This window comes from Zonotrichia albicollis, chromosome 1 (genome assembly GCF_047830755.1).
Source record: "Zonotrichia albicollis isolate bZonAlb1 chromosome 1, bZonAlb1.hap1, whole genome shotgun sequence".
Classification (NCBI taxonomy): Eukaryota; Metazoa; Chordata; class Aves; order Passeriformes; family Passerellidae; genus Zonotrichia; species Zonotrichia albicollis.
Window position 1 is genome coordinate 84,247,936 of NC_133819.1, and position 17,027 is coordinate 84,264,962.

Sequence of the window (17,027 nt, forward strand, 5' to 3'; positions counted from 1 at the left end):
TAGGGCTGGAGTGAGGCCTTATGGGGCTGGGGGAATCCTATGGAGCTGGAATTAGGTCCTATGAGGTAGGGGGAAGCTATAGGGTCCTTGTGGGTGTGAGATTTGGGGATCCCATGGGACTGGTGGAGCTTTATGGGTCCATAGGGGTCACTGGACCCTATGGTGCGGTGAAGGTCCTGTGGGACTACAGAGCAGAGGGAGGTCCTTATGGATTTGGGGAGTGTACTGTAGATCCACAGGGGTCACCGTGTCCCTATAGGGCAGTAAGGTGGCCCTGAGGTCACTGTGCATGCCCCCTCCCCCCCTCCTGGTGACGCAGCTGCAGGGGGGAGGGGGGGATATAAGGGGGGTCCCCCAGGCAGCGCCTGCAGACCCAGGGGCAGGTGGGGCAGGGGGCACTTGGAGCACTGTGAGGGTCTGGGAGGGGGTTATGGGGGAACTAGGGGCAACTGGAAGGGATTGGGAAAAAACTGGGAGGAACTGGGAGGGTCTGTGGGTGAACTGGGAGGGACTGGGAGGGTCTATAGGAGAACTGGGAGGGTCTATGGGGGAACTGGGAGGGACTGGGATTATACTGGGAGGGTCTATAGGGGAACTGGGAGGGACTGGGAGGGACTGGGAGGATCTAGGAAGGAACTGGGAGGGTCTTTGCAGGAGACTGGGATGATACTGGGAGCATCTGTGGGAAAACAGGGTGGGACTGGGATGATGCTGGGAGAGTTTATGTGGTAACTGGGAGGGACTGGAGTGATACTGGGGGAGGAGGGAGGGTACTGGATAAATCCTAGGGGGATACTGGAATTTACTGAGCAGTCGTGTGTGTGTGTGTGTGTGTGTTTGTGTGTGTCTGTGTCTGTGTCTGTGTCTGTGTGTGTGTCTGTGTGTCTGTGTGGTGGTGTACTGGAGAAGTACTGGCAGGGCTGGGCAGGGATGCTGGGATATAATTGGACATATTGGAATATACTGGGACATACTGGGACATACTGTGGGGGGGTGGTTGTGTCCCGGAGCAGGACCGGAACCGCCCTGAGTCTGCACTGTCACCCCCTGACTCGGAGACCACAGAGAGAGGTGGGGCTGGGTAGTGGAAGGAACTGAGGGGTGTCTGGGGAGACTGGGGGGGACTGGGAGGGTCTGGGATGATACTGGGAGGGTCTGTAGGGAACTGGAAAGGACTGGGAGGGATGCAGGAGTACTCAGGGGTACTGGAAGGCACTGGGGTGGGATAAAGGGCAGGCAGTGTGAGGCACTGCAAGGAACAGGGAGCACTAGGGAGGTCACTGGTACTTCCAAGAAGGAACTTGGGATGGAGATGAGGACTGGCAGGAACTAGGAGCACTGTAAAGGAACTGGGAGCACTGGAGAAGAATGGGAGAAGACGAGATCACCAAGGATGGACTTTGGATGGGGCTGACTGGGAGCACTGGAGAGGAACTGGAAGCATTGAGAGGGCACTCTAGATAACGGAAGCACTGAGGATGGACTTGGGATGGGCCAGCTGGGAGGGGTGGGAGCATTGGAGAGGAACTGGGAGCACTGGGGAGGAATGAAGGAGTTGGGTTGACCAGGAGGAACTGGTAGATGTGGAAAAGAACAAGGAATGATGAGTTCACCAAAGAAAGAGCTGCAATGGGGTCAACTGGGAGGAAGTGGCAGCACTTGGATGGTCTGATCCTTCCTACCCCACCCAGCCCTCTCCAGCGCCACCATGCCTGATGTGGAGATGGCTGAATTTGGGGAGGCCGCCCCCTACCTCCGCAAGTCGGAGAAGGAACGGCTGGCTGCCCAGACCCGCCCCTTCGACCTGAAGAAGGACATCTTCGTCCCTGATGAAAAGGAGGAATATGTCAAGGCCACCATTGTCAGCCGTGAGGGCTCCAAGATCACTGCTGAGACCGAACATGGCAAGGTGGGGGGACCCCAGCTACACCTGGGACACCAGAATATTCCACATGGGACACAAAGAACCCAACCCACCTTCTATAGAACCCAAGAAACATCTAGACCCCAACATGCCTTCTCTGGCACCTACTGGATGCTCAGATTCCACAGCATCTTCTCTAGAACGCAGGAAATACCTAGACCCTGCTCCACCTTTCCCAGAACCCACTGGACAGTTAGACCCCATCCAACCTCCTCTATTACCCCAGAGACAGCCAGACCCCAAAACATCTTCTCTATCACTTGAGGGACACCTAGACCTCCTCTGGCTCTCAAGTGAACATTCAAATGCCCAGCTCCCAGCCCTTTGGGAGCAACTGGGGCAACTCCTTGCCCTGTGTTCCTGCTCCATGGGGTCCTCCTTACCTTGAGCAGACAGTGACGGTCAAGGAGGACCAGATCATGCAGCAGAACCCCCCCAAGTTCGACAAGATTGAGGACATGGCCATGCTGACTTTCCTCCACGAGCCCGCCGTCCTTTACAACCTCAAGGACCGCTACGCGTCTTGGATGATCTATGTGAGTTGTGAGCTCATGAAGTTTTACAGACCCTATCCAGAACTCAGATGCCCCTTCTATAGACCCCTTGGGCCACAGAGGTGCAAGATGTTCCTTCTCCAGATCTCATGGTCCACCTGTAACTAGGATGATCCTTCTTTACACCCCTTGAGCCACCCAGATCCAAGATATCCCTGATCCTTTGGGTCACTAAAAACCACAATGTCTCTTCTCCAGATCACATGGGCCACCCAGAAAAGGGACATCCTCTCTCCAGACCTCTTTGGTTCCCCATATCCAAGATGTTCCATCTCCTGCCCACAGGGGTTATCTAAACCCAAGATATTGCCTAGCCACAAGAGGTTACTCTGCAGACCTCTTGAACCACCTGGTAGGGTGGCACCTTCTGACTCTGACCCAGCTGCTCCTTTTCCCAGACCTACTCGGGGCTCTTCTGTGTGACCGTCAACCCCTATAAGTGGTTGCCTGTCTACAATGCCGAGGTGGTGGCTGCCTACCGGGGAAAGAAGCGGAGTGAAGCTCCACCCCACATCTTCTCCATCTCTGACAATGCCTACCAGAACATGCTAACAGGTAGGCACCTTCTGCAGGGACCCCATAACCATATTCCCTGATCCTTTTTGGGGAGCAGGAGATGTAGGGCAGAGCCAAGATGAGCTTCAGAACCTCATGTTTCTTCTCATCCCACCAGATCGGGAGAATCAATCCATCCTCATCACGTGAGTAATCCCATCTGTAAACACTGTCTTAATCCTGCTCACAGCTAAGACCCCCCCAACCTGGCACATAGCCCCTCCCCTTCCCTCTTGAAATCATGCCCACTGGCCAACCCTTTATCACTACATGGACTTCTCTGTAGAGGTCCGTTATCCATCCCTCCCTCCCCTGTGAGTTCCCACCCCCAGCACCATAGCACCAGTTTCCAACCATTGCTCTCCTTGGCTACCTTCAGCGGAGAATCCGGGGCGGGGAAGACTGTGAACACCAAGAGGGTCATCCAGTACTTCGCTGTCATCGCTGCCATTGGTGACCGTGGCAAGAAGGAGGCGGGGGCCCCGGGCAAGGTAAGGGCAGTAGGTGGGGGATGACACCCTGGGGTGTGGCAACATTCTGCTGCCTGTCTGTCCAACCAATGACACAATCAACCACCCAAACAATTACCAAACCAAACACCCCAAAATCCAACCAACCAGCCAACCATCGATCACACCTTCCATTCATCTGTCCCATCCCCATCCAACCAACTCTCCATCCACCCAACTCTCCATCCACCCATGTCATCAACCCACATCCCTGTCCATCAACCTGACCACCCACTCAAACCTTCATGGACCACTGTGTTCTCCCATCCATTCAAACCTCACATCCTTCATCCCCTGCACCTTACTGTGAGAAGCCCCCTGACACTGCCCCACTCCATCCAGGGCACCCTGGAGGACCAAATCATCCAGGCCAACCCTGCCTTGGAAGCCTTCGGCAATGCCAAAACTGTCCGGAATGACAACTCATCCCGATTTGTGAGTGTTGGGGGTGGTGTCTGTAAGGAAGAGTCTAGGGGGTGGAGTCTGTGGGGAAGGGTCTGTGGGTTGGGGTGTTCTGGGAAAAGGCGGCCACCTCCACCTCCTTCCACTATTCTTCCAGGGGAAGTTTATCCGGATCCATTTTGGGGCCACTGGGAAGTTGGCATCGGCTGACATTGAGACCTGTGAGTAGGTTGAGGGCTCCATGAGAGGGCATCTTGTTGTCCACCATGTCTCCCTCTATCACTCCATCCACCTGTCCATCCTTCTCCTCATGCCACCATCCATCTATCCTTCCACATCCTCAAGCCTCCCTCCATTCATCCATCTGACCCTCCATCTCCTCATCCCAAATTCCACTCATCTTCTCTTCATTCCCATCCCAGACCTCCTGGAGAAGTCCCGTGTGATCTTCCAGCTGAAGGCTGAAAGAAACTACCACATTTACTACCAGATCCTCTCCAATAAGAAGCCAGAGCTGCTGGGTGAGCTATGCTCCCAACCTGATCCCATAAATACCTGATCCCACACCCCTTTTGGGACCTGCTTGTCCCAACCTCTTTTTCTCCTTTCAGACATGATGCTGGTGACCAACAACCCCTACGACTATGCCTTCATCTCCCAAGGAGAGACCACAGTTCCATCCATTGATGATGGGGAGGAGCTCCTGGCCACAGATGTGAGATGGGAGGCCATCAGGCAGTGCGTATGTGTCTCTGTGGGCTGTAGAAGATCTTGAACACATTTTTGCCCCACAGAGTGCCTTTGATGTCCTGGGATTCACTCCAGAGGAGAAGAACTCCATCTATAAACTGACAGGAGCCATCATGCACTTCGGCAACATGAAGTTCAAGCAGAAACAACGGGAAGAGCAGGCAGAACCAGATGGCACAGAAGGTTGGGTCCAACCAAGGTTGAGGTGGAAACTGGCGTGAACTCCATGACCCTTCCAGGTTCATATTTTCACTTCTTCATCCTCAGAGGCAGACAAGTCAGCTTACCTAATGGGGCTGAACTCAGCTGATCTTCTCAAGGGGTTGTGCCACCCTCGGGTCAAGGTGGGCAATGAGTATGTCACCAAGGGGCAGAATGTCCAGCAGGTGAGTATGACATCACAAAATATCTTCTTTTTGGGGCGACATGGTGCCATCTCCAGCAAGGAGAACACCAAGAGGCCCTCTCACTGGTGGAGCATCCTTCTTCCAGGTGATTTATGCTGTCGGAGCCTTGGCCAAAGCTGTGTATGAGAAGATGTTCAACTGGATGGTGACCAGGATCAACAATTCACTGGAGACCAAGCAGCCACGGCAGTACTTCATTGGTGTGCTGGACATCGCTGGCTTTGAAATCTTTGATGTAAGCCCTGGTTGACTGTGTTGTGTTGACTCCATTGGATGTAGATTTGATCATACTGGATGGTCAGATGACTTTGTTTTCACTTGTGTTGACTCTGCTGGGGCTCAGGTTGACTCCGTTGAACATATTAGCTGTTCTGCTGACCACACCGACCACCTCCTCTCTCCTTCCCCAGTTCAACAGCTTTGAGCAGCTCTGCATCAACTTCACCAACGAGAAGTTGCAGCAGTTTTTCAACCACCACATGTTCGTGCTAGAGCAAGAGGAATACAAGAAGGAGGGCATTGAGTGGGAGTTCATTGACTTTGGCATGGACCTCCAGGCCTGCATTGACCTCATTGAGAAGGTACCACCTCCCCCAGGGTCTCATGTGAGCTGGGGAAAAGGCCCTTTCTGTTGCAGCTTGGCAGGAACCCCAAAGTTCCTTGGCCAGTTGGATTGTACTTGCTGTTCACTGTAGCCAACAAGGTTTCTTCTTCTTAGCCCATGGGAATCATGTCCATCCTGGAGGAGGAGTGCATGTTTCCCAAGGCCACAGACATGACCTTTAAGGCCAAGCTCTTTGATAATCACCTGGGCAAGTCGGCCAACTTTGGGAAGCCACGAAACGTCAAGGGGAAGCAAGAGGCCCACTTTGCCCTTATCCACTATGCCGGCACAGTGGACTACAACATCATCGGGTGGCTGCAGAAGAACAAGGACCCTCTCAATGAGACAGTGGTGGGGCTCTACCAGAAATCAGCCCTTAAGCTCTTGGCCAACCTCTTTGCCAACTATGCTGGGGCTGATGCACGTAAGAGGAACCCCTTTCCTCAGCATCTGTGGTTCTTTCCACCTTGTCCTTGTCCTATCTCATCCTTTCTTCTTCTCCAACAGCCGTGGAGAAGGGGAAAGGAGCTAAGAAGAAAGGCTCCTCCTTCCAAACTGTCTCTGCCCTGCATCGGGTGAGTGTTCAAAGGTTATTGGTGGACCCCAGGGTGTGTGGGCATGGAAAACATGTCCCAGGGCAAGGGATAAACCTTGGTGGGACAGGCTGGGGGGATGTCTTCATTACCTTCATCATCTCCCCTTCCATTTTTCAGGAGAATCTCAACAAGTTGATGACCAACCTGCGGTCTACCCACCCTCATTTTGTCCGCTGCATCATCCCCAATGAGACTAAGTCTCCTGGTGAGTCAATCCCTGAGGGTTGCTCCAGAGGACCCTGTGGGGCTCTGGCCAAAGGTGGTGGTGGGGAGCAGTGCTCTGGAGCAGGCCTTGACTCACCAGTCTTGATGACCTACCAGGTGTGATGAACAACCCCCTGGTAATGCACCAGCTGCGCTGCAATGGGGTGCTAGAGGGCATCCGCATCTGCCGCAAGGGCTTCCCCAATCGCATCCTCTATGGGGACTTCCGACAGCGGTAGGCACAGAGGAGAAAATGTGGGAATGGGGTGGACAACCCCACTGGGACTGAATTCAGATGTTTCCTGTCCTCTCTGGTCACCAGGTACCGCATCCTGAACCCTGCTGCCATCCCTGAGGGGCAGTTCATTGACAGTCGCAAGGGCGCTGAGAAGCTCCTGGGATCCCTTGATATTGACCACAACCAGTACAAATTTGGACACACCAAGGTGGGGTCACTTGATCTCAGTTCTTGTGGTCCCATCATTCACAAGGTTTTCATGGTGGGACGAGATGGACTCTATGGTCCCATCATCTGCTTGTCCACCTGCCCATCTGAGCTCCCTCCATCCACATCACCACCCATCCCTCCATCCTGCTTTCAAATGACAGCAGCACTTATCTTCATCTTTCCTCAAAGGTCTTCTTCAAGGCTGGGCTGCTGGGGCTGCTGGAGGAGATGAGGGATGAGCGTCTGGCCCGGATCATGACCCGCTTGCAAGCCCAAGTCCGTGGTTTCCTGTCCCGTCAGGAGTTCAAGAAGATCCTAGAGCGCAGGTAGGTGGTGAGATGGAGATGGTGTTGCATCCATGTTGAGTGGAAGTCCCTGGTGACCCACGTCTTGATGTGGCTTCTCCAGAGACTCATTGCTGGTGATCCAGTGGAACATCAGGGCCTTCATGGGGGTGAAGAACTGGCCTTGGATGAAACTCTACTTCAAGATCAAGCCCTTGTTGAAGAGTGCCGAGACAGAGAAAGAGATGCAGGTAGGACAGGGCCATGGGTAGGGAAGGTGGGTGGATGGATGGAGAGAGGAAATGGTAGGTGGGGACAAAAAGGAAGAAATGAGATTTACGTGGCACCTTTGTGTCTCCCACAGAACATGAAAGAAGAGTTTGGGCGGCTGAAGGAGGCCTTAGAAAAGTCAGAAGCCCGGCGGAAGGAGCTAGAGGAGAAGATGGTCTCCATGCTGCAGGAGAAGAATGACCTTCAGCTCCAAGTGCAGGCTGTGAGTGACCTAGATATCCCAGCCCCATGCTCCTTTTTCATTCATCTCAAACCAAGCTTATCCCTTCCAGGAGCAAGACAACCTGGCTGATGCTGAGGAGCGCTGTGACCAGCTGATCAAGAACAAGATCCAGCTGGAGGCCAAGGTGAAGGAGATGACTGAGCGGATGGAGGATGAGGAGGAGATGAATGCTGAGTTGACGGCAAAGAAAAGGAAGCTGGAGGATGAATGCTCAGAGCTGAAGAAGGACATTGATGACCTGGAGTTGTCATTGGCCAAGGTGGAAAAGGAGAAACATGCCACTGAGAACAAGGTGAGGGTGGGGAAATGTCTTGACCTCAAACTGTGGGGAACTAAGCTGACTCAAGCCAAAGTGAATACAGTCTGGTGAAGACCCAAGGCTGGCTGGGTTGGGTTGCCAAGAATCAAGGCTGTTTGGGGTGCCAAATTCAAGCTGGAGGGTCATGAAACCCAAAACTTGGGTTGGATTGTGATAATGCAAGACTGGTTGAATTGCATCACCAAGAACCAAGGCTGGTTGTGTTTTCCTGCATCCCCGGACTTAGACCCAGCTTCACAAAGAGCAAGAATAACCTCCTGTCTCTTGTCCTACCTCTGGTACCAAGCTGGAGGCCTGATATTTCTCCTCCTGCAGGTCAAGAACCTCACAGAGGAGATGGCCGGGCTGGATGAAACCATCGTCAAGCTAACGAAGGAGAAGAAGGCCCTGCAAGAATCTCACCAGCAAGCACTGGATGATCTGCAGGCAGAGGAAGACAAGGTCAACACATTGACAAAGGCCAAAGTCAAGCTGGAACAGCAAGTGGATGATGTGAGTATAGTCCACAACAGGCACATAACTGGCCCCTTGGGGTGTGGAAGTCCTTCTGGAGTGTGAGTTTGTGGGGGCTGATGGGTGTGTCTCTTTCTCACTTGCAGCTGGAGAGTTCACTGGAGCAAGAGAAGAAGATCCGGATGGACCTAGAACGGGCCAAAAGGAAGCTGGAAGGTGATTTGAAGTTGGCTCAGGAGAATATCATGGACCTGGAGAATGACAAGCAGCAACTGGATGAGAGGCTGAAAAAGTAAGTACCTGCACGCTTTCTTGTTCTTTACCTCTTAACACCTCTGCTGAGCATTCAGAAGAATGCCTTACTGGTGTTTCTCCCCACACCTAGGAAAGACTTTGAGCTCAATGCCCTCAATGCCAGAATCGAGGATGAGCAAGCAGTTGCAGCCCAGCTTCAGAAGAAGCTCAAAGAACTTCAGGTGAGGTGGGCTTCAGGGGTCAAGCAGAAGGAGGAACTGGTCCTTCTCATTATCTTCTTCATATCTTTTTGAGAAGAACCTAAACCTGCATGCCACCCACCTGAGGTCAGAAGCTCATGGCACATCCCTTGTCCCAGAACCTCTCTGTCATTTATTGCCTTGAAATGAATCATGGGCTCCTGGACAGGTTGGCTCTCATGGGGTTTGAGCTGAACCGATGGCTTAGGAGTACTCAAAGTATGGGAAGCATCTTGGGTAGAATCATCTGAACTGAGCAGACCACCTGGGTTGAATCACGTTCATTCCAATGTCCTTAGAGAAGTTTGTGCTGAGTTGTCTGTTAGTCCAATTAGAATGGACCAATTAGAATGTCCTCAAGACCAGCTGAGTTCAAGAACCTCAAGGTAATTTGAGGAGGTGGAGTGCCTTCAAATAAGGCCAGGTTGATCTGGAGAGCTAGCTTGACTAGGTTGAAAAGAACTGGATGGGATCGAGACTGATTGAGGTGAAGGGTCTACAGCTGACTGGGTTGAGCTGAAGAGTCTACAGTTGGTTGGGTTGACTTGAATTGACTTAAAGACGCTCCAACTTGATTGGCTGAGTTGAGTGGAGGAGTTGGGTGAAACCAAGCCTGCTGAAAACATGTTCATCCCTGGAACACAGGCGCGGATTGAGGAGCTGGAGGAGGAGCTGGAAGCAGAGCGGACAGGCAGAGCCAAGGTGGAGAAGCTGCGCTCAGACCTGTCACGGGAGCTGGAGGAGATCAGCGAGCGGCTGGAGGAGGCGGGTGGTGCCACTTCAGTGCAGATCGAGCTCAACAAGAAGCGGGAGGCAGAGTTCCAGAAGATGCGGCGGGACCTGGAGGAGGCCACGCTGCAGCATGAGGCCACGGCAGCTGCGCTGCGCAAGAAGCACGCCGACAGCGTGGCCGAGCTCAGCGAGCAGATCGACAACTTACAGCGTGTCAAGCAGAAGCTGGAAAAGGAGAAGAGTGAGCTCAAGCTGGAGCTGGATGATGTCGGCTCCAATATGGAGCAACTCATAAAGGCCAAGGTAGGAAATAGGCCTCCAGCCATGAAGGTACAACACTTCCACTGCCCTCTCAAGGGTCCCTTTCATCTTTCTGCCCTTCCTGCTTGTAGGCCAACCTGGAGAAGATGTGCCGCACCATGGAAGATCAGATGAATGAGCACCGGACCAAGTCCGAAGAGGCTCAACGCATGGTCAATGACCTCACCACTCAACGAGCCAAGCTCCAGACTGAGAATGGTGAGGGTCTTGCTATTCCTAACCCAACTGCCTAAATCTTGCCCAGTGGGGTGGCTTTGGGGTGTGTCCTGCAACTGATTATCTGCTATTCCACCTGACAGGTGAGCTCTCCAGGCAGCTGGAGGAGAAGGAAGCCTTCATCAACCAGATGACACGAGGGAAACTCACCTACACTCAACAGCTGGAGGACCTCAAGAGGCAGCTAGAGGAAGAAGTCAAGGTAGGGCTTTGTTAGGGGGTCAGTGAGGCTGAAAGGTGCCTCCAGTGCCAAGGATGTGTTTGTTCTGGGATTGAGAAGTATATCATAAGCCTGCCCTCACAGCAGGTGAAAATTAATTGAGGGTCCTCAGAAATTCAGTAGTGCTGGTGAGTTACAGGGAGGTTGGATTAGGTTGGGTTGGGTTGGGTTGGGTTGGGTTGGGTTGGCTGGTTGCTAACTAGGCAGTTGGAGTTGGAGAATGACAGTATAGCTCAACTTGATATGGACCCAAATTCTCCTCACCTTGTAACTCTCTCCCCTCCCAGGCCAAGAATGCACTGGCCCATGCCCTGCAGTCAGCCCGGCATGACTGCGACCTTCTGAGGGAGCAGTATGAGGAGGAGACAGAGGCCAAGGCTGAGCTCCAGCGCTCGCTCTCCAAGGCCAACTCTGAGGTGGCACAGTGGAGGACCAAGTATGAGACAGATGCCATCCAGCGCACTGAGGAACTGGAGGAGGCCAAGTGAGTCCTCTCCTCATGAAGGGAGCATCTGTGGGGCAGGGGGGAGAGGAGACTCTTCTACAGTACAAGGATCCGGAGAAAGTATAATAATCTGGAGATGGTAGAGGAGATCCAGAGCAGAGCCTCAGCTAACCAATGGGTGGAGAAGGTTTGAGTTGGTCCACTTAGTCCATGGGTCACACAGCCAGGTTTTCTCCCGTGGCAGGAAGAAGCTGGCCCAGCGGCTGCAGGAGGCTGAGGAGGCAGTGGAGGCGGTCAATGCCAAGTGTTCCTCCCTGGAGAAGACCAAACACCGGCTGCAAAATGAAATTGAAGATCTCATGGCAGACCTGGAACGATCAAATGCAGCAGCAGCTGCATTGGACAAGAAGCAGAGAAACTTTGACAAGGTGAGACAACCAAGAAATGATGGAAGGAAAAGGGTGGGAAGGGGGTAGAGAAATGTGTGAATCAAAAAAAGGCAGGAGAAGTCAAAAAGAAAGCTGAACAGCTTTCAAGGGCCGTGCTTTAGCAGAGCCTCAAGTCCCTTTCAGGAGAGGATTGGGGAAAGGAGGAAGAGGATGGAAAGAGGGTTCTTCATGCGCAAAGCAGCAGCTGAGCAGGTGATGTCTTCATAGATCTTGTCTGAGTGGAAGCAGAAATTTGAAGAGTCACAGGTGGAGCTGGAAGCATCACAGAAAGAGGCCAGGTCCCTCAGCACTGAACTCTTCAAGCTGAAAAACGCTTATGAGGAGTCACTTGATCACTTAGAGACTTTAAAGAGGGAAAACAAGAATCTCCAAGGTGAGATACGGTCTTTCCCTGCCCACCTTTTTGTATTCCACCACTTCCCACCAAGTCTGATGAGATCTTATCTGAGCAGAGGAGATCTCGGACCTGACGGAGCAGCTGGGTGGCAGCCACAAGACCATCCACGAATTGGAGAAGGTCCGGAAGCAGCTGGATGCTGAGAAACTGGAGCTCCAAGCTGCACTGGAAGAGGCTGAGGTGAGCCAAATCACATCTCCATGAGTCTCATGTTGCCTTGGTCTTTTCTGTTGCTCACTAATTTCTCTTTGTATCCACCAGGCCTCTCTGGAGCATGAGGAGGGAAAGATCCTGAGGGCCCAACTGGAGTTCAACCAGGTCAAGGCAGACTATGAGCGCAAGCTGGCCGAGAAGGATGAGGAGATGGAGCAGGCCAAGCGCAACCACCTGCGGGTGGTGGACTCACTGCAGACCTCGCTGGACGCTGAGACCCGGAGCCGCAACGAGGCCCTGAGGCTGAAGAAGAAGATGGAGGGTGACCTCAATGAGATGGAGATTCAGCTCAGCCATGCCAACCGTGTGGCTGCAGAAGCTCAGAAGCAAGTCAAGACACTGCAGGGGTGCCTTAAGGTACCCATCAGACTTCTATTCCATAAGCATGTTGACATGTAGTAGGTCCCACGGGTCCAGAGTGGAAGAAAAGTAAAACTTAAGCCACTTCCCCACCATCCCAACTCACCCTCTTTCCCTATGCCACCTTGTAGGACACCCAGCTGCAGCTGGATGACATGGTACGGGTCAATGAGGACCTGAAGGAGAATATTGCCATCGTGGAGAGGAGAAACAACCTTCTTCAGTCAGAGCTGGAAGAGCTGCGGGCAGTGGTGGAACAGACTGAGAGGGCCCGCAAGTTGGCTGAGCAGGAGCTGATTGAGGCCAGTGAGAGGGTCCAGCTTCTCCACTCACAGGTGAGACATCACATACCTTCAAGGATAGAGGTCACCTCCATCCATGGGTGTGGACTTCTAATGGGTTGAGTTACCAAGATTTCCAGATCCTTTAAGCCGGCAGAGTTGGCAGGGAGTTGGGGGGCATTAAGTACTGGGGGCATTGAAGAAGGAAGGGCCAGCAGTTCAAGAGACACCTCCTGAGATCCTCTCCTCTAACTCCAGAACACCAGCCTCATCAACCAGAAGAAGAAGATGGAGGCTGACATCTCGCAGCTGCAGACAGAGGTGGAAGAGGCCATCCAGGAGTGCAGGAATGCTGAGGAGAAGGCCAAGAAGGCCATCACTGATGTGAGTGCCATGGTGGGACCAACATCTAGGACACCTTCCACTGGAGGGTGAAGGAGAACATGCTTTGGTCCTCCTCCGCTTGTTCCTCTCCTTTGGCAGGCGGCCATGATGGCAGAGGAGTTGAAGAAGGAGCAGGACACCAGTGCCCATCTGGAGCGGATGAAGAAGAACATGGAGCAGACCATCAAGGACCTGCAGATGAGGTTGGATGAGGCTGAGCAGCTGGCCCTGAAAGGGGGCAAGAAGCAGCTGCAGAAGCTGGAGGCTCGTGTGCGGGAACTGGAGAATGAGCTGGAGGCTGAGCAGAAGCGCCATGCTGAGAGTGTCAAGGGTCTCCGCAAGTCCGAGCGTCGTGTCAAAGAACTCAGCTACCAGGTGAGTTGTCTGAGCTGGTCCTGGAGGTCATCCACTCTCCCTGTGGCCCCAGGGCCTTATGTCCCATGCTGAACATTACCTAGAACATGGCTGACCTGCTGGCCAGAGAGGCGTTGATAATCTAGACCACCCACTGCGTGTATGTCTGATACTGCAGTGGGATCCAGAATATTGTCTGGGTCATGAGCCACCCAGGCCACCTCTCAGTGTTCCAGCATCCATGGGGTCTCTGCATGATCCAGGACCTCAGGTAGGACCTCATCAGGGGCAAGAAGATACCTTCACAAAGGGAGACAATCCACTTTCTGCCCCACAGCTGAGGTCACCCACAGGTCTAGAGAGGCTCCACTCCCCAAGAACATCATTAACTGTCTCCTGACCCTCACTGCACTCATGGTGATTCAAAGCACAGGTAGGATCATGTCCTGACTCACATATGTCTCACCCTACAGACGGAAGAGGACCGCAAGAACCTGGTCCGGCTCCAAGACCTTGTGGACAAGCTCCAAATGAAGGTCAAGGCCTACAAGCGACAGGCAGAGGAGGCGGTGAGCACTGGAGGGACATCTGTGGGACTATCCCCCAGGAGGGGACACTTTGGGATTGGGAGTGTGGGAGAGGATGTGGGGAGTAGTAGGGGACCTTAGGGTGGTCAAGGGGTTGGGCATCAGGGGGTGAGGAGAGTAGGTCAAGAGAAAGTGGAGAGAGTGGGTGGGTGGTAGGATATGGAGATGATGGTGGGATGGATGGATGGATGGATGGATGGATGGATGGATGGATGGATGGATGGAAGGAATGTTAGATGGATGGTTTGTTGAGGAGATGGTTGGGTGGCTGGAAGATGGAATGTCTGGAAGGACAGGTGGGTCCATGGTGGGCCAGATGAAGCAATGAGAAGATAGGATGGAGGGACAGCTGGCAGGGCTGCAGGAGGCCAGACAGACAGAGCTGTGTGGGAGCCTCACTGGCGTCCCTGCACCCTCAGGAGGAACAGGCCAACTCCAACCTGGCCAAGTTCCGCAAGGCACAGCACGAGCTGGATGAGGCAGAGGAGCGTGCCGACATCGCTGAGTCCCAGGTCAACAAGCTGCGGGCCAAGAGCCGCGACATTGGAGCCAAGGTGGGACCTTCCCCTGCCCTACAGCTGCCCCATGGCTGCCCCACAAATTCCTCATGCTCACAGTCCCTTTCTCTCATTCTCCATCAGAAGGGACTCAATGAAGAGTGAAGCTCTGGACCCCCAGCAATATCCCCTGGACCACCAAGTGGCCCACCCCCATTCCCAGCCCCCTAACCTTGGTCAGCCAATAAAAAGCATTGAGCAGCATCAGGTTTTGTGGGGCTGTGTTTGTGTGGGGAGGGTGGGGTTTCCCCATGGCATGGCACACAAAAAGATATCTGTAGCCCACACAAGATCACCAACCAGTGTGCAGCACAGCGTGCCCCACAGCATGACGCAACCAGACCCACAGTGCAATGTGATGTGAACCATGAGCTCGACCTTGAGCTGCTGCCTCACAGTGTATCCGCTGTGGGGCAGATACTCTATCTGCCCCATGGTGTTCTGTAACCTCAACCTGCTCCACAGCAGCCTAGATCCATGTGGGGGAGACACATCTGGGGACAGATGTGAGGGTGGGGAGGACCCCAGGATGTGGGGGACAGCATCTGGGATCCCCACATGAGGGACAGAGCCTCAGTGGACCCCTCGGGCATGTTCTGGTTCCTGAGGTTGCACCTTCTCCTGTAGGTGCTGAGATCCCTCTGTCCTGGCCTCAGTGCTCCCCTAGCCACCAGCTGCTCCGTCCCACTGCACTCCATGTCCCACAGCCCCCATTCCCTATTGACCTGTCCTTCCATTGCTCTGGACTTGCCATCCATCACCCCACCACCTCTTCGCCCACCAGCCCTGTGTCCTCCATCTCCCACAGTCCTTCTGCCTTCTCAATGTCCCCCTAGACCCTGCAAGTTCTCTATGTCCCATTGTCCCTCTGTCTCCTGCCTGTCTCTCCCCACCAAATCCTCTGTCCCTCCCCCATTCCCCCTCACCCTCCCTCTCGCCGTCCATCTGTCGCTGCTCCATCCTCCCGGTCCTGGCGGCGCCGCAGGAGGGACCCCAGGGGACCCCGGCTCCCCTCCCCCGGCGAGCTCGGGCAGAGGGAGGGTGGGGAAATGTCTCTGTGGGGCCTTATGGGGACTCTATGGGGCGCTAAAAAGACTCTATGGGGATTTGTGGAGACTCTCTGTGGCCCCATGGAGCAATTATGGGGCTCTGTAAGGGCTCTGCGGGGCAGAGGAGGTGGTCGGTGGGGCAGGAGAGGGGGATCTGTGGGGCACAATGGGGAGGTGGGGACCTCCCCGCCTGCGGGAATGTGTCACCTCGCGGGAACACTTGTCACCTCCTTGATGACAAAGTGGACACGGTGTTCGGGGACTGCTGCCAGACCCCCCCGTGCCTCAGACCCCTGGCAGCCCCACGGCGCCTCACTGGAGAGGAGGGGACGAGATAACAATCTCCCCCCCTCTCCGGTCGTGTCCCAATATAGACCTGGAAGGGTAGAGCTGTCACCACCCCACGGGTGACAGGACATTGGCCAGGGACCCAGGCATCCCGGCCCCATAGGCACCCCCTCCACACAGGTCCCTGGAGTCCCAGCCCCATAGATCCCCTCCATGCACAAAGAACCCAGGGCGGCATCTGGGCTCCGTAGATCCCATGCACACAAGAAACCCAGGCATCTGGGACCCATGGAATCATCACAAACGCCACCAAAGCGCCCTGGTCCCCAGAGATCACTCACACTCACACACACAAGGGACCCTGGAGCCTGGGCTCCCTAGTTCCCACCCCCCCCGGCCCCCCACACCAGAGTTCCAGACATCTGGGCTCCACAGACACCTCCTACACAAGGGACCCAGGCATCCAGGCCCCCTAGCCCACCCCACATCCCACCCCCACAAGGGGTCTAGACAGCCCTTGCTCACCCCTAGAGCTCTGCCCCATAGATCATCCTGGGTGGGATGAATATGTGGGTCCTGGAGGCCAGAGTCACTGGAGAGATGCCACCTTGTGGCGGGGGAAGCGGGGGGGAGGTGCCCCCCTCCTCCTTTATCAGCCACCCCCTCCCCAGGAATGCTCCTCCCCATCCCATGATGGTCTATAAAGGCCTTGGGGCTGCGGGGCTGGCACAGGTGTCGGCGTGGGGCAGAGAGGGAGAGGGTGGGGGATATAGTGGGAATGTGGGATGTGGATATGAAGGGCTGGGGGAGGAAATGGGGGGCTATGGGGTGCACAGGAGGGTTATGGAGCATATGGGGATCTATGGGACACAGGAATCTGAGGGGGAATATGGGGCACAGGGTGCCTATGGGACACATAGGGGTTCTCTGGGGTGTGGGGACCTGTGGGTTTCACATGGGGTTATGAAGCAAGAAGACGTAAGAAATACGTCTTAGAGAGGAACTGTATGGGAAAGACATCTATGGGGGCACAGCAATCTAGGGGACACTGATGGTCTGTGGGGCACCCAGGGTGTCTATGTGGCACCAGCAGGGCTATGGGGCACATGGGGTCTACATGGCAAAGTGATCTATGGGGCATAAAGGGGTCTATGGGG

General features: G+C 54.3%; 1 protein-coding gene across 2 annotated transcripts; it reads left to right on the plus strand.

Moving 5' to 3' along the window:
* The first annotated feature begins 1,708 nt into the window (after positions 1–1,708).
* On the plus strand, positions 1,709–14,638 carry LOC102071460 (myosin-7). 2 transcript variants are annotated; one of them, XM_074528441.1, is made up of 39 exons: positions 1,709–1,909; positions 2,317–2,460; positions 2,877–3,033; positions 3,152–3,179; positions 3,413–3,524; positions 3,885–3,977; positions 4,102–4,165; positions 4,367–4,465; positions 4,556–4,659; positions 4,739–4,877; positions 4,962–5,080; positions 5,187–5,336; positions 5,512–5,682; positions 5,820–6,129; positions 6,213–6,280; positions 6,419–6,506; positions 6,623–6,740; positions 6,828–6,951; positions 7,143–7,279; positions 7,362–7,488; positions 7,602–7,730; positions 7,801–8,043; positions 8,386–8,562; positions 8,670–8,815; positions 8,909–8,999; positions 9,663–10,052; positions 10,142–10,268; positions 10,370–10,488; positions 10,794–10,990; positions 11,196–11,379; positions 11,608–11,773; positions 11,853–11,977; positions 12,059–12,367; positions 12,502–12,705; positions 12,910–13,035; positions 13,135–13,410; positions 13,863–13,958; positions 14,396–14,530; positions 14,618–14,638. In XM_074528441.1, the coding sequence occupies exons 1-39, from the start codon at positions 1,709–1,711 to the stop codon at positions 14,636–14,638; spliced, it is 5,814 nt and encodes a 1,937-aa protein (XP_074384542.1). The 2 variants fall into 2 exon arrangements, with proteins under 2 accessions (XP_074384542.1, XP_074384551.1); XM_074528450.1 differs by having other exon boundaries at positions 14,621–14,638.
* Positions 14,639–17,027: the final 2,389 nt, after the last annotated feature.